The sequence below is a fragment of the Phyllostomus discolor genome, chromosome 5, assembly GCF_004126475.2.
Source record: "Phyllostomus discolor isolate MPI-MPIP mPhyDis1 chromosome 5, mPhyDis1.pri.v3, whole genome shotgun sequence".
Lineage (NCBI taxonomy): Eukaryota > Metazoa > Chordata > Mammalia > Chiroptera > Phyllostomidae > Phyllostomus > Phyllostomus discolor.
In genome coordinates, this window is record NC_040907.2 from 125,227,076 (window position 1) to 125,253,899 (window position 26,824).

At 52.5% G+C, this 26,824-nt stretch overlaps 1 protein-coding gene across 4 annotated transcripts in view; it reads right to left on the bottom strand.

Annotated features, from left to right (window-relative positions):
- CDH23 (cadherin related 23) overlaps positions 1 to 26,824 on the bottom strand; it is a 410,614-nt gene that overhangs the window by 285,022 nt on the left and 98,768 nt on the right. For all 4 annotated transcript variants that reach the window (XM_028511340.2, XM_036026831.1, XM_028511341.2 and 1 more), the window contains exons 4-6: positions 11,733 to 11,875; positions 10,960 to 11,007; positions 10,755 to 10,847 (exon numbers count right to left, since the gene is read on the bottom strand). In XM_028511340.2, coding sequence (XP_028367141.1) covers positions 10,755 to 10,847; positions 10,960 to 11,007; positions 11,733 to 11,875 — 284 coding nt within the window. The remainder of the gene's footprint in view (positions 1 to 10,754; positions 10,848 to 10,959; positions 11,008 to 11,732; positions 11,876 to 26,824) is intronic.

The window sequence follows — 26,824 nt, forward strand, 5'->3', positions numbered from 1 at the left end:
TCTCCAGCCGTAATATGAGAATAATCATACCTTTCTCACCAACGTGCAGGACCCCTGTGAGAACTGAAGGGGGCAGTATGGGGAAAGGTACTCTCCTCCTTTTCTTCTTTCCCTTCCTCTCAACCCAAGTTTCACCCACTCCGCTTAGTTTTCCGAGACTGCCCGGCCTCCGGTGTCAGCATCTGGGCAGCTCTACAGTCACCTACAGAGATGACTCCCGACCACAGGGAGGCTGTTTAGAGATGATGCCCACAGGGGACAGTCCCTCCAGTCTACCATGTGTAGACTGTCGATTGAGCATTGCACATGTCGGCTGCATGGTGGCAACCCTGCACTGGCACCGTGCCCATTTCCCAGGGACTCCAAGATGCGAGCAGTGAGACTGGGATTCACACCACTGAGCTACCCACCATGCAACCACTGCGGGAAGGCACCCCCATGAGGAAGCTGGTTGCCTGTTCCAGGGGCTTAGGTGGGAATAAACACCAAATGGAGTGCATATAATAAAGGGAAAATGGGCAAAAGTAGTCCACGGGGTTAAAGCCAGGACAGCGGTTGCCCTCTGAGAAGAGGGGGACAGACTGGGAAGGGCCTCAGGGGAGTCTAGGTGCCCAGATGGAGAGGTTCTGTTTCCTGATGCGGGTGTGGGTGCACAGATGTGTTCGCTTTGCGATAGATAGCTCACGAAGCGGGACACTTGTGATTGTTCCCTTCTCTGCAGTATGCTTAAGTAAGGCAAAGACCCCCCAAATGAAATCATATGAAGCCAGAATGGGGGCATTGGAGAAAATACTCCGGGGGTTCATCTGTCCCACCTGCATGTCTGTCCTGTCCCCAGTCCCCACGATGGGGTGGATAGGCCTAGAAGTACCAGCCCTACTTAACACAGGGGCGAACTGAGCGCTGGAAGGGGGAAGTAACTCACCCATGTGTCCCAGCCCCAGATGGGGGGTGGGGCTCTGGTCTCTCCAGGTTAGAGCGCACCCCACTCTACTTGCTGAGCTGTATGGACAGGTGAGAAAGATGGGAGAGGCTGCTACTGGCTGAGCCAGCCCAAGGAAGGCTTGGCACCCAAAACCTGGGTCCTGCTGGCCTTTCACAGTGGGGTCCTGTGGCCGCTTCAGGAAGGAAAGGCCAGGCCAAGGTTGGAGGCAGAGGGTGGCCTGTGAGTGAGGTTTAGCGGCCAGGGTGACTGGAGTTGGCATAAGGAGCAACACCAAGGGCAGCGACTAAAGGAGGCCTGTGCCTTTAGGTCCGGTGGAAAAAAACAAGTGAAGGGCTTGGGATTAGGTCCCAGCTGGTTGCTTCTAAAGGGAATAACTGGGCAAGTCTTCTGGCTTCTCTGACACTTTACAAACTCTCCTGTTTGTAAAATGCACAGGGAGGACCAACCAACCCAGCCCTCTCCCACTAGACTGTTCTGAGGAAGGAAGACTGGGGTCTGGCTAAATGGTGGGAAGGAAGACGATGCAGTGAGCTTGGGTGAGAACAACCTGGAGGAGGGCCCGGCACAAACAAAGGCCAGTGGTGGGAAAGTGACCACCTACAGTGGGGATCAAGGCCGGGAGGGACAGGAAGTGTGGAGCTTAAAGCCTCATGCAAATGGGATGGGTCTCAGGATGGGTCTCTATCATGTGGAGTTTGTGTTGGAAATGGGGGCGGGCATCAGTGCAAAGGCCCCCCCCCCCCCCCCCCCCCCCCCGTGCCATTTCCCTCTCAGGGGCAGCTCTGGGAGAGGGGGCTAGCCTGAGTCCGCAATCCTCCTGGACAAGGGACATGCCTGGGCACTCAGTTCCTCGAGGCCGGCAGTCCCTTTGCCTGGGAGGTGGGCCGGCCGATCTATGAAGCCAGTGAGCGGGGACGGTTGCAGCGTACCTAGTGATTATGGCCTGGGTGAAGCCTCTCGGCTGCATTATTATATCTGGAGAGAAGAGTGGGCTTTTTAATAGACAGACAGGAGGCTTCCACTTAAAGTTATTATAAAGAGGGAGAGCCCAGACCCTCCCGGCTTCCAGCCAGCGCCACAAAGTTGCAAAGTAATTAAAGGCTGCTAAGGAATCAGAGAAATCATAATAATTCCATCAACCAAGAGCTCTGCTTCTCTCATTTCCCCCTCCTTGAAACCAAGGTGGGTCAGGCACCCTGCAAACACAGCAAAACCAGCCAATTGTGTGTGGGGGGAGGCTCAATGTCATGGAGGCTACCAGGCCTGTCCCCAGGCTGTTTTGATAATATTTGAACTAGTTCAGGCACGTAGAGGGGTGGAGACAAAAGCCCAGAGCCCCTGCAAGCAGGCGAAACAAGCAGCGCCTTGCTCATGGACAGTGGATGCGCACGCATGGGCCCCGGTGCCCTGCATTTCGGGGCAGCCTGCCAGGCCCCTGCTCTTGGGCTTGAAGGGCGGCAGGAGCCCCGGAGGCAGCACCTCCCCACTCCCACCCCGGCTCTCGACATCCGGGCTTCACCTGGAAGAAATAGGGTGTGCCTCAAGCCCACGGATGGGGTCAGCCTCATGGGTTCCAGAGACCATTTCTCTCAGAGCCTTCCAGATTACCTCCAGTTTTCACTGGTTTGCCACTGATTGGCTGAAGACTTGGGCAAAGTTTTTACTCCCTCAGGTTTTGCTGACTTCCACAGAATGTGTGGTTGACTTAAGCCACCTTGATGGCCCCTCTGGCCCTGGGTTTAAGGAGTCCATTTGGAATGTTCTCAGCCTATTACTAATTATTTCTGAATGACTGGTTCCATTTTTTTCTTCGTCATGTTTTCCACACGTTTGCTGCCTCCCACTGGGCTACCAGCTTCTTGATCGCTAATAACCCAGTATCAACCAATCAGTCTGCAGCAACAGAGATGGCCTGTCAAGCTCCTTGGACCTCAATCAACTTTCTCAAAGTTCTCCAAGAACTTTTTGTAACCATGGGAACACCAATCAGCTACCCTGTGTGCGGTGCTTCATACACACGCACAACTACTTATAGTACAACTTTCCCAACAACCCCGATGTATCCCCACTTTACAGATGGAGAAGCTGAGGCTCTGAGAGGCTAAGCACCTTGCTCATGGCCTCCGGGTTTGAAGCCGGAGCCTGTGTGGGCATGGTTCCATTGCACCATGCTGCAGGAGGTGAGGGTCAGGGTCCCCATGTCACAAATGTGGCATGAATCTTCATGCAGTAAAGCCAATGCTGGTTCTGGCTGCATGGGGAGCCTCCTTTGACCATCAGTTTCCTAAGCCTGCCCTCAACCCAGTGTCTAAGGAGACCTCACTGCCTGGAGGAAGAGGGGTGCAGGTCTCCTGCCTGTACCCTTCCCTCAACAGGCCCTACCACAGGGGAGAGGAGAACATTTAAGAGAGAGAGAGATGAAAGAGGACAGATGAACCTGAGGCTGACAGCCCAACAATGCAGCAGGCGTGTCTCCCGGTGGGCAGCTATCATCTCCTTCCATTTAGAGCTTATTTATTTAAAGGCGGGGGTAACAGTAGGAGGTGTCCCTCCATGTGCCAGGGATTGGTGAATGCAGGGGAGCTGGGTTCCACACTCAGTCCCCTGCTCTGTAGTCATGGTAGAGGGCTGTGCAGTCATGGCAATGGAATTATATGAGTCCCCAAAGACTCCCCTTCAGAATCGGCGAGGAAACCGATGTAATGAAGAACACTTACCATTCAAACAAAATAATAAGTTTAATTATATCTGGGCTGCTTCAGACTCCTGCTCCCACACGGTCCTCTATCCTCAGGGTGAGGGTGGAGGGGGGTACCTCTAGCCCTGGCCACATCCCCATGTGCATGGAATGAGGAGGTGCTGCAGGGGTCATGGGGGCCAGGGGGACTTGCCTCGGTCCACTGGGCGGAGGAGGGAGCCAACACTTCAGAGTATTGGCTGAGCGGAGCCCTTTGGGCCCTGGTTTTGCGGGACTCCATTTATTCCCTCCTGAGCACCTAAGGCCTAGGGGGAGGCGGCAGAAAGAGGCCCCCCTGCAGGCAGGGGGCAGTGACGTTTACCTGTGTGGGCGGCTCTCCCAAGTCTCGGGAACTGTGTTGTGTGCACATTCAGGGACCAAAATCTTAGAGGCTGTCCCTGGGGGTGACCTGACCCTGAAGGTCACAAGAAAGGGTGTCCCTGTGACCATGGCTGGGCCTGACCACCGGGGTGCTCCTCTCTCCAAAGAGTGGGCTGTGGGCTCTCAGCGAAGCTTCCCCACCTGACCCCTGGAGCCTGTCTGCTGCCCCTGTCACGGGAGACAACCCACCCATGAGTAGAGCTGACACCTTGGGGGCACAGTAGGCACAAGTCAGGGGGAGCCTCCCATGCCCCTCCCCACCTCTTGCTGCAACCTAAGGATGCAGTTTATCGATCATTCGGTGTCTGATGGGCACTCTTTGAGGCAGGCAGCGGGGGCCACTGCTGTGGGGCCCGGCAGGAGCTAATAAGTTTGGCCAAGTCTATCTCTGTATGCACTGGGTCTCTGCCGGCAGCCACTCCGGGGCTCCCTACAAGCCCGCCGCACAGATGTGGCAAGGCTGAGATTCAGGAATGGCGGGCACCACCAGAGGTGCACCAACAGAGGGCACCAGTGAGCACCAGTAGTGAGCTCTAGGGTGTCCCCAGAGCAAAGTGCAGTATGGAGTAGGGTGGCATTTGTGAACACCCTCTCCAGCTCAGCGCCAGGCCTGGCTGCTCCTTACCACCACCCTGGATTGTGAGCAATAAAGGACCCCTTGCCTGGGTGAAACCAGCTGGCTGGGGCAAAATACTTTGCATAAATGCTCCTGCTGTCCTGACCCCCCAAGGGGCAGAGGAGGCAGCAGTGCTCTGCCCTCCACGGGCCAGGCCCCCGGCTGGGTGCCAAGGACACACAGATGACTGAGCTCAGTCCCCACTCAGCAGGAGAGACAGACATCTGAGCAACTGTGGCCGTGACCATTTACTGGGCACTTATAGTGGGTCCTGTGCTGGGCACTTCCCATGCACGGTCCCATCTGCTTTAATCTTCACAGCCGGTCTGTGAGGCAGGTATGTTCATTTCCGTAGAACTGAAGCTACCCGCCATGAGACACACACCTGCCTCCTAGTCCCGGCTCCATTCCTGACTGGCTGTGGGCAAATAACCTTTCTGCTTCTACATCCCCCATACAGGATGGGAAGGGCAGAGTGACCACCTCATGAGACGGTGGTCCAGGCTCACTGAGTTCCCACACGAAAAGCACAGCGTTGGACGCCAGGAGGCTCTCGGGAACAACAGTAACAACACCGACTTATTATTATTATCTTAGAAATAAGTCATTTTGTCTCATCGACAAGTGATCACCTGGAATACCCTTCTCCCTGCTTTGCCATCTCTGGTAAGGAGGTACAGGGAGGAAGTAACTTTTATCTGTCCCTATTAAGTGACATGGGGAGACGGTGCGGCCTAGAGGGACAGGGCCGGGCAGCCCGAGTTCCGGGTCTGACCCTGCCCGCAGCCAGCTCTGAGGCTTGGGCGAGGACTCTCCGTCTCTGAGGCCACTGTCCTCTTGTCTCAGCCCCACCGCTCCCCTGCTCCAGCCTCATCCCCACCTCACAGCTGGTCACCTGAAGTCACCAGTGACAAAGATCTATGCAGGACCTGCCTGTCACAGAGACCGGGGCAGGGACCCAGGGAGCCTCCTTCCCGCCCAGCTTTGCTTCCACGAGGTAACAGTAGGGACCTGCAGGGGACACGTACACCCACATCGCCCCTGTCCCTCTTCAACAGGATCTCTTGTCAGGGTTTAGAGTTCACTTCCCTTTTGGGGAAATTCCAATATATGGAAAGGGGCTAAAGGATCTCAGAAAGCACATGACATTCAAATCAGAGACCCCACAATCTCCTCTAACACACTCCCCGCCACTCACCCTGTAAGGTCCCGAGCACGCAGCGCCTGCGTGCAGGCCCGGCCCCTCCTTCCACGGTACTGCCGTCCCACTTTGAGCGCCCTAAGCTAGTGTGGCTTTTAATACATTTAGATGAAGTTAGACCTCCTCTTCCTTGTCTTCCTCTCTGTGAAGCCACCTTCCCTAAGGACAAAGACCCTGGTCTCCATCCCAGCCTTTTACTGCACCAACAATGAGCCGCCGGTGGCCGATGGGTGTTTCCTGCCTGCAGTGCCACAGCCCTCGCCAAGACCCCAGGAGGCAAGAGCTCTTGCCCCTCTTACCAGTAAGAGAACTGAGGTCCAGAGAGGTTAAGTCACCATCCAGAGCTGCACAGTGGATGAACTGTAGAGTCCCTTTTCTCTGCCCCGCATGCCCAAGCCAGCTCGGAGTCCCTGGGCCCTGCTCCACAGCTTTCGACAAATTGTTGTGTTCATTTTTTAAAAAATTAGTGGACCTGGGCACGACGGATCAGTTTGGGCTTTGAAGGACAGGCAGAATCGAGCTGGGCCGAGAGAAGACAGGCCCTGCAGTACTTCCTGGAACAGCCCAGTGTGCGTGTCAGGGTGCGAGAGAAGAGCCAGAGACAGATGTGAGCCCGAGATGTCGGACTGCCCCCCCACCCCCCACCGCCCTGAGCTCACAGGGGCAGTCCCGTGCAGGACAGCCAGGAGGTAAGCTGGGAAATGCAGACTGAAGCCAGGGGGTTAAAAGCCTCAACTGCCCAGCTGAGGTGGATGAACTTGCCAGAACTTCAAGGTCATGGCCATCTCTGGGATTCCAAAGGCCTTCCTTGACTCCTTGCTTCGAGGAGCCACCTGGCATCATCTGACTTCTGACCTCACACCATTTTCCAGCCCAGATGCACTGGCTCCGGGGTCAACACCCCAGGGCACACCTGGAGGGCTGAGGGCGTGGCCCCAGGAGGAGGGGGACAGGGCTGATGGGGCAGCGCTGAAGGTCAGCAAGGCAGGCACGCACCCCCAAAGGAGGTACTGAAGCAGCACTGCTGGGCACAGACACAGGCAAACACGTTTGAGCAAATTGGAACGACATAAAAGTCTATTACAGCAAATCAAACAGCAGTCAGCATGACAGCCATTAGCCTGAAATGAATACACGGGGACTTAATGAGGTCTGTCGAGGCTGGCTTGGTGAATTAAGTTGCCAATTCTAGCAGGATTTCCCTTTCTTTACGGACTTGAAAGCATCCACACTGCCTCGTTAGGGCTTCGACAAGTGAATTGCAGGGCCTTTCACCCTGATAAAATGGATAATTACATGGAGAACAGCTTAGCGAGGTGAGAGGGGTGGGCAAGAGGGGGACCAAGAACAAACAAACCCAAACACACCTGCCTGGCTTCTCCCTCGGCCTGGACAGGGGCTTCCGGAGGGAGAGGGGGCAGGCCTGGGTGGGCTGGGGCAGAGAGCTTCTCCCAGGAAAGGGGCAGTGCCTGGCCTCGAGCCTCCTCCCACTCACTCCTACTCCAGGCCTGAGGATGTGGGTCCTCACGGGTCGTGTCTCCGGGCAACTACGGACAGGCTGAAAGTCCTCCTCAAAGATGGGCTGCCCCGGAACCTCTCAGAAACCTTTGGTGGGGACGGCGATGGAGGTCATCCTCCAGGGCTCCCTGGCACCAGGGAAGTTCGTGAAAAATGCGGCTTCCTGGGCCAGCTCTCCCCCAAACTACTGATTCAGAATTGCTGGGACCCAGGAACACAGGGTGGGGCGAATGTACATTTACGGTTGTTCGTATGGAAATTAATAAATAATAATACAAGAACAACTTCTGGGCTTTGAGGACTCACAAACATAAACCTGCTTTTGCCCCGCCCCGTGTGCATCCTAACTAGTCCTGCCAGAAGTTCTGACGTGGTGTGTCCGGGACCCCCTGGCTCACCCCTTCTCCAACACATGGTGCTGAACGGCTTCTGAAACACGTGGTTCTCCCGTGACTGCTTGCATAACTCCAGGGCAGGGGAGTAGATCACGGAGCGGGTCTTATTTATAAAGCTCTTCCTTATGTAGACCTGGAATTTGCCTTCTTAAAACCTGCTTCCCATGTCTGTCCCTGGGTTCTTAGAGCACCAGACCCAAACATACCAGGACCACTAGGGCTGGGGAAAGTGGAAGCTGGAAAGGTAGGTGCAGGTGGCTGGGGCGGCCAAGGGAGGAGCTGAGTGCATAGAGGCAACCACGGGAGCTTCTCCGCCAATCACTCAAGGGAAAGGAAGGACTTCTCCTATTGGATTCACCCTCAGATCACGGATGTTAGCCCTAGAATGGGGCCTGGTCCAACTTCCTAGTTAGCCACTGGAATTGAAGGCAGCAGAGGGACAGCAACAAGTCTAGAGTCTCACCTAGACAGTTGTTGGCACAGTCAGGACTAGAACCCAGGTGTCTTGATCTCTAGTCTCCCTCTTCCCATGACACAACACAGGAGCGCCATCACTCACATTGGTAAGATTCTGTGGAAACCCACCTCCTCCAGGAAGCCTGCTGAGATTTCTCTGATCTTGGGCAACTCCTCAGTATCGATGCTTCACAAGATTTATAATGCCCTGGTTTCTCTGGTTTGTAGTCTCACTCTGTTCAAAACTGCAAGGCCTTTGCCACAAATCATGCTTCTCAAGGGGAGGCATCTGGGGTTGCCAGGGTATCCTCAATGCAAACAGAAGGCCCTGGCCTCAACATTAGGCTAGGGGTCAGCAGGTCCTTTGCCGGTACCCTGCTGTGGACTGAGTCAGGCCGCTGAGTTCTAGCTCAGGTGACCAGACCAGGCTGGTCAGTGCCAAGCCACCTGAGGTCAGCAGTGGCCTGGTCTCTGTCCAGCTGACACCACATCCGCACTGGCCACAGTGAGCATCCCCGATCGAGTGTCAGGCCAGCAAAGTGACCCGGGGATATTTACACGTGAGTGAGTAAACCATATGGGCCTTCCTCCAAGGACTGCATGTCCTTGCAGCGGGCCCTCTCAGTACCCCCTCCTCATCAGATGGGCAGGAGGCAGGCCACCTTATCCTGCCTGCCTTCTGTTTTTATCAGATAAGAAGGGCTGTGGCCCAGAGAGGTTAAGTGACATGTCCAAATGAACCCAGCAATCTGGGAGCAGAATGGCAGCTGAGCCTGGGGTCTCTTGCTGCTGGTTTGGCTCCTGTCATAGCACGCTCCTCTGGCTGCCCACATCTCCACACTGTGAGAGCCTGGCACAGCACCAAGCCCACAGCAGACACTCGATAAATATTTGTTAAATAAATGAGTGATGGAGAGGATCTCTCTTTGGAGGCAGAGGCCTTTGGAGAATTCCGGGAGATTCCGACAGGGTGGTGTTGGAGGTCATATCTCCTGGCCACGGAGAGAGGAGAAGGCTGGCCCCAGCCTACGGGCTGGGGAGGACTGTGACCTCTCGTCCCCTTGCCGTCACTGCTGCCGGCTGCCCCTGAGAGGGAAGGCAGAGGGCAGCCATGCCTGCCAGGATGGCAGCTGAGCAATGGGTCCAAGGCTCATTAACTCCAAGCCGTGCCCTTGGTTTCTGAGTCCAGGCCCGTAGTGCAGGCTGGCACGTAGAGACCCTTAATTAAATTAGGGAGGCTTCCAAATGAGAGAGGGCCCAGAGCCAAGCTGCAGTCCCCAGCACCCCGGCCACAGCTCAGTGTACTGTGGCCCATGCTTGGGTCTGTGGGCTCTCCCTGATTATGTCCTGCCCCCCCCCCAGGGGGTGGGCATGGGAGCCTCTGATACATCCCCACCCACACACCTGTCCTCATTTCCCTCTGTCTGACATAAGCGTAGGACCCTTGACTCACCGCTGAGCAAGGAGGGCCAGAAACAGGAACTTGGGGGGCATGAAACAAGGCTCCTTGTTCCTGAGGGACTCTGAGGCTGCGCTGGGAGCCAGGAGGTGCAAAGCCAAAGCTGGTGACCATCCCTACTGCCCTGAGCCTCAGCTTTCCCATCTGTAAACTGAACAGGTATTTTCTAAAGATTCTTCCAGTTTTCCTGATCCAATGACCTATAACAAAGGGGCTAGGACTCAAAGGCCATGATGCCCACCTGCTTCTCTCCAGTGGATCCCATCTCCCACCATCCCCACCTCTACCCTTCACTGTTGCCTCACCCAGAGCAGCCCCAAAGGCAGGCCTGTAGGACATCTAGCAGGAAGGTCTTTCCCCACCACCTTCAAGGTCTTTGAATTGCTAACTGCCAGCCCAGAAGTCTGCCATCAGCCACCGGGGAGAGGGACAGCAAGCAAAGAGAATCCTGGTGCCATGGTGAGCCCACAGCCAGTTTATTAACAAACCGCTTGTAGTACAATAATTTGTACTTCTCAGTTACCAGCAACAGCATGGTTTTACATGCACACACCCATGCGAACACTCTCTGAGCACATGGATGTCCCAGCGCCACCAAGGGCCAGTGGGACGGCGGGTGAGTGCAGGACCCGGGAAGGACAGTCCCTTCCGGGAACTGCATGTTCCCTCCGTCCTGGGGTGGGCGGCGCTGTTCTGGCTGAAGCAGGGAGGTCTGAGGCTGCCAACCCGCCTGCCCAAGGCCCACACCGGCTAAGAGTGGAAGAAAACAGAACACAACACAGGTCCCTCCTAACCTCTGTTTCGTCCCTGATTCCAGCTGGAACTATGGGGCTCTTCCCAGGCAAGCCTTCTCTCTCGGGCATGAGACTCCCACCAACCTGCTCTCCCTGACTAGCAGATGGGCCCATGCCCTCAGAGAGGGTGCCTGAGCTGAGGTGTGGGCAGGAGAAGGAAAGCTGGACATGCCCTTGCCCTGGCTGACTTTTCACCCCACTCCCAGAAGCAGGCGGCCAGGGTCCCCCAAATGTGACCCAGCAGCTCCTACCTCAGGGATGCGGACGCTGTAGGGCTGATTGTGAAATGTGGGCGCGTTGTCATTCACGTCCCCAACCTGAATGTTCACTTTCCGCGTGATCACCTGGCAAGGGAAGGGTGAGGCATCAGTGTTGGCATTGGCCTCTGGCTTCTTTCCACCCGAGGAGTCCAGGAACAATGCTCCCTGGGCAGCAGGGGCTCCAGGGGATACTCACCCCCTGGTGGTCGCTGACAGAGAACTCCACTGTGAACTCCGACTTGGTCTAAAAGACAGGGAAGGGAGGGAGGGGGGTGGAGTTAGAGAGGTGTGCTGAGGTCCTGAGGCCTGAGCCCTGCGTGGAGCTGGAGACCTCCAGCATCACCCCGGGAGCTGGTCTGGGACTGAGCACCTGAAGGCTCCCCTAAAAATAAGCAGTGCCCCTTGGGTTGGTGAAGTGGGTTCAGAATAGAGATTCTTCCCATAAAAGAGCAACAGGATTGGAGCAACAGTCTTGGGTTCTAATGTAGACTCAGCCTTTACATTGCTGTGTGATCTTGAACAGGTGGATAGACACCTCTGTGGCCCCTTCCTCAAATGTAAGGAGAAAGCAGGAGCTGGGGTTTTGTTCGAGCTCTTACCTTAATTTGCTAAGGACTATAGACTCATCAATTTCTGCGTCTCTGGAAAATGTCCTTCGGTGGGATTTGTTTGGGGCAGGGGTAGATTTGTATACCCCATGGAGCCCCCATTCTATGGGTGATGAACCCAGGATCATTGTCCTTCCTGTCTATCTATCCAGTGTTGCCCCTGGCCTAGAGACACGCCCAACCAACCACTCCATCCCAATCCCAAGTCCAGCACTGGCCTTGAAGAAGGGTACCATTCAGGGAGGAAGATGCTGCTTCAAGGTCACAATGAGGTCTCAGAGAAAGGCCCCTAAAAATGATGACCTGTCCTATCCCAGGGTCTGCTCCCTAGGTGCCCCCCAGGGAAGGACTGAGGTCATACCTCTCTGTCCAGTGGCTGCCGGAGCCACACCACACCTGTGTCAGGCTCCACGGCAAAGAAGCGGGAGGCCTCCTCACCAGACACACCAAACACCAGGGGGTCATTGTCCATGTCTCGAGCCAGCAGCTGAGTCACAGAGGAACCTGCAGTATCCAAGGGAGAAGGCAAAAATGGGGGGTCAGTCCATTCCTCAGCACCTGGCTCAGGTTGCTGAATCCCAGTGGGGGGCAGCCACCAAGAGAGCCCCAGCAGGTCACTGACTACAGCAGGGCCTATTGTAGTGGCTCTGACCCAGGTTCCCCACCTCCATCCTGGCCACATGGCAGTGTGCACGTGCCTACAACAGGGAACCATCATTCACCATCTTCTGGAGTGTAATGGACAGCTGTGACTTCTGCCTGGACCTCCTTTTTCTGATTTTAATGTGGAGTCCCCCTTCTGCAAGTGGCTCAGATGAGAGCAGGCCCCCAACCTTTCAATTCTTATGTTCCAAGATGGGCACCCAACTCAGCCCTAGCCAATCAGAGCATTCCATCTTCCTGGTGAGAATGATTGGCTCAGAGATGAGCATGTCACGCAGGCTAGCCAATCAAAGCTGGCCCTGGGACTTCTGCTGAAACTATGGGGAAGGAGGGGAGCTCTCCTTCCACTGGGGTTGCTAACTGGCACTGCTGGTGGCAGTCTTTGGCACCACACAGGAAGGGTCTACCTGAGAATGAGGCCAACGAGGAGGAAAACTGAGGCAAATGGTGCATGGAGAGAGATTCCTGATGGTGTGAGGGTGTGTGGCCAGCTGTACTTGAGACTAGTTCTATCCTCTGGACTTCTTAGCTATATAAACTAATAAATCCCCCCCCCCCTTTTTCTGCCTGAGTCAAATTGCATTGGATTTCAGTCTTTTGCAAATGGAAGCACACCTTCTAATTCAGAATATTTTGCAAAACTTGGCATTCATTCAACAGTGGCTAGGTACTGTCCTGGTGGTAAGCACTGGGGTACAGAAGTTAGGAAGATGGGGACCAGCATCAAGGAACTCCAGTCTAGCACGGGGTGACAAGGTCTAGTTCCTGTTCACAAATAAAGAAGAAGGTGTCACCCTTCACCAGGAAACAAAGCCCTGGCCAGAGTATACCCTGGGCATTAGGACGCCTGGCCTGCAGCCCTACCTAAGACATCCCTGTGTAGTATAGTATCTCCTAGGGTCCATAGCCCTCCCTAGGTAGCCTTCAGATAGGGTGACACCCACCCTAGTTTGTCTAGGACTGAGGCAGAACACATACTAAAAGCAGGAGGTCCCGAGCAATTGAATCAGCTGGTCATCACAGCTTGAGGAGGTCTTTATACCCCCAGGAACTATACAAAATGTTAGGAGTATGCAGAGTGTCATTTTCTGCAGAGAGAGTCTATAGTCTTCATCAGAGTCTCGAAGGACTAGTTAAATTAGAACCATGGCCTTGAGCAAATCTCTTCTTTCAAAGCCTCAGTTTACCCTATAAAATAGGATGGACACTCTTCCGCAAATACTGACTCTCACACTAACTGAATAGCTCTCAATGATCAGGCTAAGTAAGGAGGGATTCCAAACTCTAGGAATGTTATCTAGAAAAGAACACTAATGAGCTTTTCTAGGCGAACTTTTCAAAGCCAGTTCTAACATGACAATGATAGCTAACATTTCTGAGCACTAATCACGCTCCAGACACAGGGATAAAAGATTCCCGTGTACCGGTGGACTGCATAATTTAATCCTTACTGTCGTTCTCCCCATAACATGCGAGATAACAAAGTGATTAAGTCATTTACAATGGCTACGCAGTTACAAATGGCAGATCTGGGATTTGGAGCCCAGGCCCTCTGGCTTCAAAGCCCACAATTGTTTCCACAACTTGACATCTCTCAACATTTGATCAGCGAACTCAAGGTTTAGGACTTCCATGGACGTGACCCTGTCAGACCCAACCTAGAAGCCCGACACTTGGAAAAGGAAGATATGAGGCAACCATTAGACTGTCGTGACATGCCAGACATGGTGGCTGGCCCATTCACAAATCCTCCCAGTGACTCTGTTTGGGAGTCTTCGTTACACCCATTCTACAGATTAGGAAGGTGAGGCTCAGAGAGGCAAAAGAGACTCTCTCTGTGACACAGAAGAGGACGACATGGCAGTATCCGGGGTGATGGGAATAGGTGAGAAGTGGGAGAAGAAGGAATAGAATCTTGGAGCAGAGTTGAAACGAAGTTAGAAACCACTTGGGGAGCCCGATATTCGATATTCCCATTCTAAAGATGGAGAAGCTAAGGTATTTAGCCATTTTCCTAAAGTACAATGGTGAGCAACAGAGTCAGGACCGAAACCCATTTCCAGACACTCAGACTCCCGGTATAGTGCTCTGTCTACGTGGGGGGGGGGGGGGGGGGGGGGCATGAAGTCATGGAGAAACCGAGCATCTGTGTTGCTCAATGACCAGACACTGTTTTGTACTAAATGGGAATATTTTGGGAACACAATGTAACATTTAATTTAAAGATACAACCTAAAACTGTAAAAGAATTTCCAGTCTCCCCGAGACTTCCAGGGATACACATTTCCTTTTCGTTACCCTCAAGACTCCTTCGGTGGCAAAGTTTGAGGAACACAGCTATTTCCCAATGCCTTGGGGCAATTCATGAGGAAACTGAGGCCCATAGGGCCCTGCTTACCCACAGTACAGCAATGAGTCCGTGGTAGCCTCCCTGGACTGAACCCCCCACCTGCTGACCTCCTTCTGGGCCCAGCCCAGCAGAGAGGAGAGGGCCAAGCTCCCGGCTGGCCGATGGGGATTCTGGGAAAGCCAAACTGGCTGTCCAGCCAAGGTTGCACTTCTCGGCCAGATATCCCAAATGGCTCTCTGAGGCCCAAAGCTCAGGTCCTCCCAAGAAGGGGGGCGCTGGGCAGAACAGGGATGGGGCCATCAGCTGCTGTCACCCACCCTGTAATTTCATGGACTTTTATCCATTTTCCCCTCAATTATGTGCTGCTCGAAATGGTCCTTTTCGGCTTCCTCACGGGCTCTTGCCTGATCACGCCTTCTTTGTGTCCCAGGTAATTGCTAGTGACCTTTTCTAAGTCTACTAATTAAAGGTACTGATTTAATATTATATTTAAGATGAGATGCCCTGCAATTTTCTGGCTGGGCGCATACTCCCCCGCCCAGCACTGCTCTGCCACTCTGCAGAAACTGGGCATAGCCTGGGCTTCTCCGGGACACAGGCCTTATTTCCACCAGGGTGGCTTCCAGCCACCTCTGCTTGTATCATTCACTCAGAAATGAGGCCAAGGTGAGGGCCCCAACTCCAGCCCCAAGCCTGTAGAAGCAGCCCCTCAGCAGAACCATCCCTGACTGTGTGACCACGGAGTATACATGCCATGCTCTGGGCTCGTCTTCCACCAGGGAGACAGACAGTGTATCCACAACCCAGGCTGTGCAGCTCCTGGAGTTTGTTTCATTCCTCCCTCCTTTCTTTCCTTCCCTTCCTTTTCCCTTCCCTCCCTCCCTCCCTTCTTGTGGTAAAATACACATAAAATACATTCTTTAACCCATTTTAAACTGCACCAATCAGTGGCATTGGGTACATGCACAGCGTGGTGCAGTCATCACCACTACCTGTTTCCAGATCATTTTCTTTTTTTCGTATTTTATTGTATTTTTAAAAATTAATTTATGTTGTTTGGTTACAGTTGTCTATATTTTCTCCCCACCCCTCCTCCCAGATCATTTTCTTCACCCCAAAAGGAAACCCCATACTCATTAACAGTCACTCCCCACTCCTTCTCTCCTGGCCCCTGGCAACCCCCAGTCTTCTGTCTGTCTATGAATTTGCTTGGTCTGGACATTTCATGTGAATAGAATCATATGTGGTCTTTGTCTCTGGCTTCTTTAGCTCAGCAGATGTTTTTAAGGGTCATCCATGTTGAGCATGTATTAGTACTTAATCCCTTTTTATGACTAATATTCCATTGTGTGGCTAGGCCACATTTTGTCCATCCATCCACCAGTTGATGGACATTTGGGTTGTTTCCACCTTCTGGATATTGTGAGTGGTGCTGCTATAAACATTTGTGGACAAGGTTTTATTTCAACACTTGTTTTCGATTCTGTTGGGTATCAACTTGGGAGTGGAATTGCAGGGTTTTATGGTAATTCTACATTTAACTTATTGAAGAACCACCAAATTGCCTTCCACTGCAGTGGCAACATGTACATTCCCACCAGCAGTAGATGAGGCCATAGGAGGAAAATCAGGGGCTGGGTGGCCTGGTGTGGAGGAGAGATGGGAGCCGGGCAGCACTACAGAGCAGAAGCTGTTGGCACTGTGCCCACTATGCCTTCAAATATACCGTCATCACTCACGCCTGCCCCACTTCCCACGCCGGCCCCAGGACTCTTGCCTGAGCAGTTCTCACCATCAAGGACTGCCCCACCCATACACAGGGCAGACCGGAAGTGCCAGGGAGCTAACGTCCCTGGAGGCAGCGCTCAAAGAATGACTGATGTAGGATGGCAGATAGATGCCCCAGCTCCCTCACCTCTCAGGGGTTAGCTCAGAGGCCAGGTCCCACACTGGCTCTGAGAGTCCCCAGCAGGATTCATATCCAGTTGTCCACACTGGTGACCTGGTAGGCAATGCAACTTTATGGCTTCCTTCCCCTCCTTGTCTCGCGTCCTCACTCCCCCACCTGTTTTCTGCAATTCTCTCCCCAGTAAACTATTTGTACATGAGTCCTCACCCCACAGTCTGCTTCTGGGGGAATGCACATAAGACACTCCCTAAGACTGTGGCATCAGAATCACCCAGGGAGCTTGTTACAATACTGATTCCCAGGCCCCACTGACTCAGTTGGCTGGTGTGTTAACTTTTAAACAATAGCCCCCACTCTCCCTGCAAGAGAGTCTGGCACACAGTCAGGTTTGGAAGTCTTGAGACTGCTTTATAGCAGGATGATATTAAAATATTTAACAATGGGCACAGTACAGACATCAACCAATCAGAAAGGATACTGGCCATAAACAACCAGACCTGTGAGTACTGCCTGTAAGTCAGCCTGGTTTATGGCTCACATTTTAGATGCAGAGAAAAGCTCCTTGGGTCTCAGAATGATTTAAAAGCTCAGTCTCAGGGCTCTTGGCTCAATCAGCGCTGCTGGAGGACCCTTTGCTTTTGCCTCCCTGCCCTCCCAGGGAAAAGTAACCCAGTGGGGACAGCTAGCCCCTCCACCCTGTGCCCACCCAGCCCAGGCTAGGGCCTGGCCTAACCTCATGGGTGGGAAGCATAACTTTAAAGAACTTAAATCACTGTATACCCATGTTCACAGCAGCATTATTCCCAATAGCCAAACGGTGAAGGTGGCCCAAGTGTCCCTCAATGAAAGAATGAATAATTGAAATATGGTATACAAGGTCTGTCCAGAAAATCCCAGCCATTATTAATATCACAAGAATGGTTTGTGAGACATCAATGTAACCTGGCAGCCAAAGAGAGTGGACTGGGATACGCATGTGTGAACAATGATGACTTCATGTACTAGTCAGTGGGGTCAATAGATGCCATTGAGTGAGCGTGTATACTGTGTGCCTGTCACATTCAGAATGGCTGCATGAGTAGAGCAATGAATCTGCATCAAATTTTACATTAAGTTTGAACGTTCCTCTGCAGAAACTATTCCAATGATTCAGAAGACTTTCAGGGATAGTGCAATAAGTGCAGTGCAAATGAAAGTGTGGCACAAATGCTTCAAAGATGGTCAAGAGTCTGTTGAAAGTGACCCATGTTCTCAAAGGCCTGCAACATGTAGAACACCTGAGAATGCTGAATGTGTACGGGCTACAAGCAACAAAGATTGGCAACTGACAGTGTGAGAACTAGAAGCGGATCTGGGGATGCCAGAACTACTGTGCCTGAGATCCTGGAGCAGGACCTTGTCATGAAAAGTGTATGGCAAAGTTTGTTCTGTGGCTTCTACTACCAAAACAGAAGGAACATCGTGCTGCAGTTACTAATGACTTGATTCAAACCACTACTGATGAACCAGATGTCTTCATGAAGGTCGTAACCAGAGGTGAATCGTAGGTCTATGGCTTGCATGACCCAGAAATGAAGGTCCAGTCATCCCTATGGAAGTTGCCAGGTTCTCTACTCCTGAAGAAGGTGCAGTAAAGTTGCAGCAAGATCAAGACCATGACAACTGTGTTGTCCATCACAGGTATGCCCCTCCAGGCCAGACAACTAGTAAGGAGTACTACCTCAAAGTTCCTCATTGGTTGAAAGACGCAATATGATGAAAACTGCCCCAGCCATGGGCAACTGGTGATGGGCAGCTTCATCACGACAATGTGCCCACTCACATATCATGTCTCATGTAGAGTCTTTTGGTGAAACATCAAATTGCTCAGGTGACTCAGCCCCCACTACAGCCTGGATTTGTCATCCTGCAACTTCTGGCTTTTCTCAAAACTAAAATCACCTTTGAAAGGGAAGAGATTTCAGACTGTTGATGAGATTCAGGAAAATACGATAGAGCAGCTGATGGCAATTCCAAAGGATTTTGCAGTGTTTTGAACAGTGGAAGAGATGCTGGAAGAACTGTGTGAGGTCTCAGGGTGCCTACTTTGAAGGGGACTGAGGCGTCACTGTCCTATGGACAATGTTTCTTGTATCTTGTATCTTCTTCAAGAAATGTCTCTGTTTTGCATAGTACATGGCTGGATGCTTTCCAGACAGGCTTCATATACATACCATGGAATATCATTCAGCCTTAAAAAGGAAGGAAATTCTGACACATGCTCAGACATGGATGAGCCTTGAATGTGGCACTAAGTGAAATAAGCCAGGCACAAAAAGACAGATGCCATGGGATTCCACCTCTGTGGCACTCAGAGAAACGGAAAGCAGCAGGTGGTTGCCAGGGGCCAGGGAAGCAGGCGACAGGGAGCTGTTTAACGGGTGCAGGGCTTCAAGATGAAGAGCATTTTGGAGACTGTTTGCACGACAGTGTGAACGTCCTCATCGCTGTTGAACTGCACACTTAAAATGGTTATGGTGGTAAATTTTGTGCTATGTGTATTTTACCACAATTAAGCAATTTAAAATCAAAACTAAAGCATATCCCAGGTCCTCGTGATCTCACCCAAGGTAACACCTCCCACGGCCTCTCCTACAGGCTCCCCAGGCACACCCACCGCGGCCCCATGGCCTTCTTTCCATTCCTGAGTAGTCTGGCTGCCTCAGGGCCTTTGCCCTGACTGTGCTTTCTGCTAGGAATATTCCACCCTGAGGTCACTACATGCTGCTCCTTAGTCCCCTCTCAGGCCAAGAATTACCTCCTCAGAGAGGTCCTCCTTAAACACTGGACCACACAGAATCTATCTAAAAAGATGCCCGGTCACTCTGGGTCCCCACACCCACAGTCATGGCCTTCACAGCCCTCCCTGCTCTGAGCTGATCTTGTTTATTCCCTTGACTTGCTGACTGCCTGCCCCGAGACCCCGGGCCGTGGCCCGCCGTCCTGTTCCCTATAGCATTGCTAAACTAACACCGGAGCTGGCATCCCTGAGGCACTCAGTGAAGAGTCAGTGGGTAAATAAATGAGTCCTGCCAACAGCTTAGAGGTGTTAAAAGAAGATAGCTTCCAAAAGTCATGAAAATCTCTGAGCCGCGACGAGAGGAGAAAGTATAGCAAGTTAATTCTTAATTATGTACACTAATGGACAGGAAAAAGCCTGGCTAATCAAAACCTAATAATGCCCGAACCAGTAGCACTTGGCTTTGGATGCAAGTGGAATCATAGTTGGGCACTGGCTGGGCTCCAGCCTCTCAGGAACTGGCCCTGCACCCCATCCAGAGGCCCGACTTCCCCTCCTGTGACATTATAGCCCGCTCGGGAGTCCAGGGGCCCAGGTTGGAGTGGGGACCTGCTCGGTGGCCAGCAAATGCTCCTGGGAGGTGCAGGATTGGCAACACGCACCTCAGCCATGGCCCCGAGTGACAGGCTACATCCATCTTCCAGGCAAGGGGTGGACAATCACAGCTTCCCCTGCTGGGCCCCTGCTGATCGCTGAGATGACTGTTATTACTATTATTGTTGTTATTTGCTGGGATTGCTGTGTCATGCGCCCCTGGAGAGCGGTGAGTCATTGCCTGCTAGACTCAGGGTGGGCCAGAAACTCAAGCAGGGCAGAGCCAGGTGCAAGGCTTGTTATTTTTTCTGGGTGGGGGGAGCTGAAAGCTGTGTTGGTTCCCAACATACAAGGGTGCTACAGAATGAATGAAGGGTACGGAGAAGCCATCCACCAGGCCTCCTTGCTTTGACCTTGCAGCAGCAGCATCTTAACGCAGACCTCTGTGCCACACCCCCTCAGAACCACCCCGCCACCCCTCCAAGTTCCTGCAGAATTAAAACTGAATTCCTTGCCACGATGGCCCGTGCTCCTCCTACCTGTCCTCCCTCGGCTCAGCCCACCAGACTGCAGTCATCCCTCCAGCATGCCGCAGCGTCTACACCTGTGCTGCTGGTGTTCCCTCAGCCTGAAAGGCCCTTCCTCCTCTCGCTGACTCCCAACTCCCATTCACGCTTAAATGCACACCTCAAACACCACCTCCGTCACAAAGTTCTCTCTTCTCTGTGCTCCCTGATTTGTTGTTTGTTTGTTTCTCTGCACAGCAGGGAGAGACCATCGCCCCTTGAAGGTAGAGTCTGATGTTCTGGGACATGCTTGGCAAATGTCCCCACCCCTTCACGATTAACTATCACTCCTCTCTTTGGGCCAACCAGCTAGCAGTTAATTCCCCTGCCTGTGCAGACATTACTAATCAATCACAGCTCCCTTTTCTGATGAGTCTATATCCGACTTCAGAATTCTTCACAATACTGGGTTCCATGCAGTCACTACTAATCAATTCTAAAAGCATGTGAGAACAAGCCTTTTGCAATCTGTGACCTAAAAAGACTTCATGTCAGCCCTGATTTGCTGTTCCTTCCCATCCAGAGGCAGAGGATCTAAAGCCAAACTGCCCCTATCAGGCTCAGGGCATTTTGGAGGGAGATAATCAGTTTTGAAGTCTACAGGCGAGCTCAGAAACAGGGGACTCCTTACGGCTAAAGAGAAGCAGAAAGACAAAGTTCCTTCTCATTTTACAGAGGGGGAGGATCAGGGGTCCCAGCCGGGAGACGGCTGATGCAATGGGGCTGCTCAGTGGTGAGTAGTGGAGACAAGCAGTAGCAGAGGGCAGGCCCCCAGCCCCAGCACCAGATTACAGGCAGGGGGTGATGACCAAGATTTCTGAGACTAACCACTCCCCCACCTCCTCAGGCACCAGGCCTGCTGCATATCCCCCACCCCCAGCTGGAGGAAAACCCCCCCTCCTCCTCCTGCTCCAGAGGGCCCTGGCTGATCTGGCCCTGGTCTCTGTCAGAGCCGGGGGCTCCTGACCTCCCCTCTCCCCTGGGATGAGCCCCCCAGAGCCCGGGCTGGCCTTGGAGACAGCACCTCATTTGTCTCTCCTCTGGGATAAGACAGGCCAGTTAAGTGCCTTGATTCCTGGGAATAATCTCATTTGTCTTAGGTGCCCTGCTTCTAGCTCTCCTGCCTTCCTTCAGTCAGGCCCCAAGTCAAGATCCTGGATCTTGAACTTGGTTTGACCTCAGGGGAGCCAGTTTTTGTTTTTTGTTTTTCTTTTTTTCTCTGTTGTGCTAGACCTGCCTACACATACCTAGAGGAAGCCAGAGTGAGATCTGACCCTGGCCCCTCTCTCCTGAGAGGCAGGTGGCCTCAGGCCTGCCCTGTACTAACCAACGTCCTCATCTCATCGGAAAATCCCTGCCCTGGATAGCGGAGCTGCCTCTGTCTCCAAAACCTGGAGGCCATCTGCACACCCAGTCTCCTGTGGCTCAGCCCACTCAGGGCAGACAGCGTGAACTGTCAAAGGGAAGGGGAACTGGCATTCGTTAAGCACCTGTGGGGGCTCAGAACAAGCCACTGGAGATGTGCTTCTGTGGTAGGCAGGCTGTGTTGAGCTAAGGGCAAATTTAGCTTCAGGCTTAGGAGAACTCAACTATCTAGAAGAACTTGAATTAGGGGCCTTGCTCATAATAAGAGATGATCAGATAGCCGTTTTGACCCACCTGTATGGCAGGAAGAGCTTTTATTTACTAAAGTAACGTCTGCTCTCCTATCACCCCCCAAGGACCCTGTGGAGGCCCCAGGGCACTGTACCTGATCCCGCGCTCAGAGGGTCTGCTTCCTGTCTCTGAACCTCGCCTGCAGGTGGGGTCTGTCTCACATATATGGGGCTCCCACATATGTGCATCATTAAATTTGGCTATTTTTCACTTGCTAATCTGTCTCATGTCTATTTGAACCTTGAGGGTAGAGGAAGGTTTGTTCCTCCCCAACACCGGGCCCCGCTCTCTGTGGTTTTCGTCTCTATCATCCATTTCTCGTAACGGCCGTACAGAGAGGGGCCGGTGTCCCCACTGCACACTGAGAAAGCTGAGGCTCAGAGCGGTAAAGTGACCTGCCCAAGGTCATACAGCTAGAGCAAGGGTTTGAACCCTCCTGTCTGACTCTGAATTCATGCTCCTTCCGCAACCCTCACAGCCCTGATCACCAAGACTTCCCTCCAAGCCCCAGTCCAAGCAGCTAAATGCTGCCTTCTACTACCCCCACAGAGAATGACCCCGATGAAGACCCCCAGACCCCCCATGTTTTGGACTCCTCCATGGTTTCGGCTGCTCTGGACTTCTGGTTACTTGGCTGGCCTGAAGGTGAGTGCTCGAAGCAGGGACTGTGGAAGGTCCCCTCAACCACCCTGGCTCTCCACAGCCTGCTCCTCACCTGCCAGCACCAGGGTGATCCCCTCTTGAGAGTCAGAGAAGGGAAGTGGTTGGCTCACACGGACACACAGGTGTCAGATGGCCAAGGGGACAAGGTGATTCACCAGAGAAGGAGACACTGAACAGGGAGGGATGAACTAAACTCAGAGGCTCTAGTGGTGAGGAATAGTAGAAGCTACATGTTGTTGTTTTAAATTAAAAAAGTAAGAAGATCAGACATTAAATACCAATATTTGAGGAACCTGGCCCTGAGCCTCAGACGCCTGAAGCTATGCTGCTTCTGGCACAACACAGCAAGTAAGGGCTGTCGCTGCCGAGGGCTGCCGAGCCCGGCAGCAGCCACCAATGAGCTATAAGCCCCTGTGACCTAGAGAGCCTCAGAGAAGTTACGTCACTTGCCTGAAGTCATACAGCTCGCATATGGCAGAGCTGGGATTTTCAGTGATCCTTCCAACCCTGTGCCACCACAACAATGCTTCACGCAGTCCTTCACGCTCAGTGCCTGAGCACCCGCTCTGCCCGGGCACTGCTCTCGGCACTGTCAATGCAGCAACGAACACAGCAGACAGAAGTCCCTGGCCTCCTGGAGCTGACATTCAGCAGCTGGACCTTCATTTCCATTATGCCACACGAGTGGTTTCCATTTTCCTGGCCTCTCACCGGCACATTTGGGAAGCACAAGTGTGCGTGTGGGGTCTGGTCACGGCCCGGATGGGTGAGGAATGTGTTCCCACTGTTTGCCTGGTTCACAGGCCGGGACCACCCCCACCAAGAGGAGAGCTCCTCATCCTGGCAGGGCGGTGGGGATTTGGGACACAGGACCACAAGGCCCAGACGAAGCTTCGAGAGGAAGGCAGCCTCAGTGACATTCCTCTGCAAATACAGAGGGAAACAGAAAGTCGCAGAACTTACAAGGCCGGCACTCAGCCACAACTTCCTGTGACCATGGACCAGTCACTGTCCTCTCTGAGCCTCCCTTTCCCCACTGACACCATGAGGGACTGGTGTCAATGGTCCTCAAGGATCATCAAATCCAAGCTGGACAAATAGGCCGTGGGCCACATTCCCAGGGCAGTCCCAGGTCATGGTTCTGTGGGCAGTGTGTGGAGAACGGTGTGGGGCTGCCTCAGAGTCCAGCAGGGAAGAACGCTGGGATCCATGGACACCCTGACAGGGGTAGGGAAAGGGGTAGCTGTCTGTGTGTCACACGTCCACAGTCCTGACGAGGCCAACAAGCTCATTCTATCAAGCTGGAAGCAGGGCTGTGCAGCTCAGTGGCTCGTCTGCCCTCACCCAGCTAACAGCTACAGGGGGAGAGCTGACACTCGGATTGGTCCGAAACTCCCCAGTATCCTTCCTACTGCACCACATTAAGGTCCCATCCAGTGAAAACATCTATATGATTATGATTCTGTTTGCCACACACTATGTACAATACAAAGCACTGGGAGGAGAGGAGGGCACGGACGACTTGGCCTGGCTGGCAGGGCTTTGCAGGCTGGGTGACACACTCTGGACGGCCCAACAGCCAGGGTCCCGGGGGGACTGGGTTATCCTTTCTGCTCAGGCACAGCAGCCTGAGCACGAAATAGCCATGAAAAGGGGGCTCTGGAATGCTGTGTGACCTTCCTCAGTCCTTGCTGCAGCTCCCCGGCCTGCGGGGGCTGGAGTCCTGTCACAAGGGCCCGGACAGGCAAGCGGTAGTTACCAGATTTAATAACAGTGATAATAGAGGGGTGGGTATTTTTTTCCCTTCTCCTGAAACTTTTCAATTCATTGAACTGTTCAATTAACTTTACAAAAGGAAATGTGGGAAAATGACAGGCAAATTGAACTTGACATTATCATTAAAATAAACAGAGCACTGCAGGTCATTAAAGGCTCACAAAGAGATTACCCAAACACTTGCAGGCCCGTGCTGACTCCTCCCTGCTCCAGGGGACCCTGGCACTTCCCTCCTGCCCTGAGCTGGCACACCCTGCCTGTCACCACCCGCAGTCCCCCCAGCTCAGAAAGGGGCCATGCTAATGTAACCCATCATCACAGGCCCCCACCATGAATGTCAATGCCTGCGGAAGGCCAGAGCAGCACAGGGAGGCCAGCCCCTGCGAATAGGCCGCCATCTCCAAGAGGTCCTTTCCTTCTGCTGCAGGTGATGGGGCACCTGAGACTGGGGGGTCCCGGGCCTGGCTGCAGGGTACATTCACCTGTGGTGTTTTTGCAATTCCAGGTGCCCAGCTGTACCCCCAGACCAAGTACATCAGAGTTCTCTGGGGAGGGACACAAGCATCAGGATTTTTAAAAACTGAAACCAAAACCAAAAGTCCCAGAAGATTCCTGAGGAGAGCCCAAGTTGATAACCAAGGTCTAGAAGATCCCTGAGGTTTTTCAGCCTTCAGGACTGGTCCAAGAAACTATGACTCAGGGAAACTCATAGGTCGGCGGTTCCCAAACTTGTCAGCACCTTGGAATCACCTGGAGCTTTTAAACGCCTGTGCCCATGCCCCACGCCGCAAGGCTGGGGTTCAGTGGTCTAGGGTACAGCTAGGCTTCAGGAAGTTCTCGGTCCCCAGGGGATTCTAACACACAGGGTGACCATTTGAGGTGTCCTTTTTGCTTGAACAACAGGAAAGCCAGCTTCCTGATCACTCTCCTGCACGAGACCCTGTATGTGGTCTCAGGCACATCCAGCTGAGGCCAATACCACAGGCTGGTTAGAAAAAGAAAAACAATTCTTTTCTCCATTGCCTCTTCCTGTGTTCAAAGTTTTCCAATCCTAATATTTGAAGAAGTTAATTCATGCCTTTGAAGTAGTGAATCTCAACCTGATTTCATATAAGCATGACTTGGGCAGCTTAAAAAAAAATTGCTCAGGCCTTGCCACTTAAGAATTGTTTTAATTAATTGGTCTAGTACATTGTTCTATGAGGTCAGTCCAGAAAGTATCCAGCCATGCACCATGAAAAAGAGAGACATTTATTGAAGAAGATAAAGAAACAAAAAACACTGTACATAGGACAATGACACCTCAGTCCCCTTAAAGGAGGCACCTTGGGACCTCACACAGTTCTCCCAATCACCATCAACTGCCCTGTTGTATTTTCCTGAATCTCATCAACAGTCTGAAATTTCTTCCCTTTCAAAGGTGATTTTGGTTTTGAGAAAAGCCAGAAGTCTCAGGGTGCCAAATCTGGGCTGTAGGGGAGCTGAGTCACCTGAGCAATTTGATGTTTCACCAAAAGACTCTACATGAGACATGATATATGAGTGGGCACATTGTCATGATGAAGCTGCCAATTCCCAGTTGCCCATGGCTGGGGCAGTGTTCATCATATTGCATCTCTCAACTGAGGAAGAGCATTGAGGTAGTACTCCTTACTACTTGTCTGACCTGGAGGGGCGTAGTCCGGGGACAACACCTACTCAATCAAAAATACAGTTAACATGGTCTTGATCTTGCTGTGACTTTGCCATGTCTCCCTCGGGTGTGGAGAACCAGGCAACTTCCACTGGGACAACTGGGCCTTCATTTCCAGATCATACAAGCCATAGACCCACAATGCATCTCTGGTTATGATCTTCCTGAGGAAATCTGGTTCATTGGTAGTGGTTTGAATCAAGTCATCAGCAACTGCAGCACAATGTTCCTTCTGCTCTGGTAGTAGAATCCACAGAACGAACTTTGCCATACACTTTTCATGACAAGATCCTGCTCCAGGATCTCAAACACAGTAGTTCTGGAATCCCCAGATCAGCTTCTAGCTCTCATACTGTCAGTCGCCAATCTTTGCTGATTGCAGCCCATATAGGTGTTCTGTGTGTTGCAGGCCTTCCAGACTGTGGATCACTTTCAACAGATTCTTGACCATCTCTGAAGCATTTGTACCACACTTTTATTTGTGTTGCACTCATTGCATTGTCCCTGAAAGTCTTCTGAATCATCAGAACAGTTTCTGCAGAGGAATATTCAAGATTAACGCAAAATTTGATGCAGATTCATTGCTCTACTCACACAGGCATTTTCAGTGTGATGGCCACACAGTACACATGCTCACTCAATGGCATCTACCACCCTCACTGACTAGTACAGTGAAGTCATCATTGTTCACCTATACTCATTCCAGCCCATGCTCCTTGGTTGCCAGGTTACATCAATGCCATACAAACCATTCTCATTATATTAACAATGGCTGCACTTTTTCCAGACAGGCCTTGTATATAG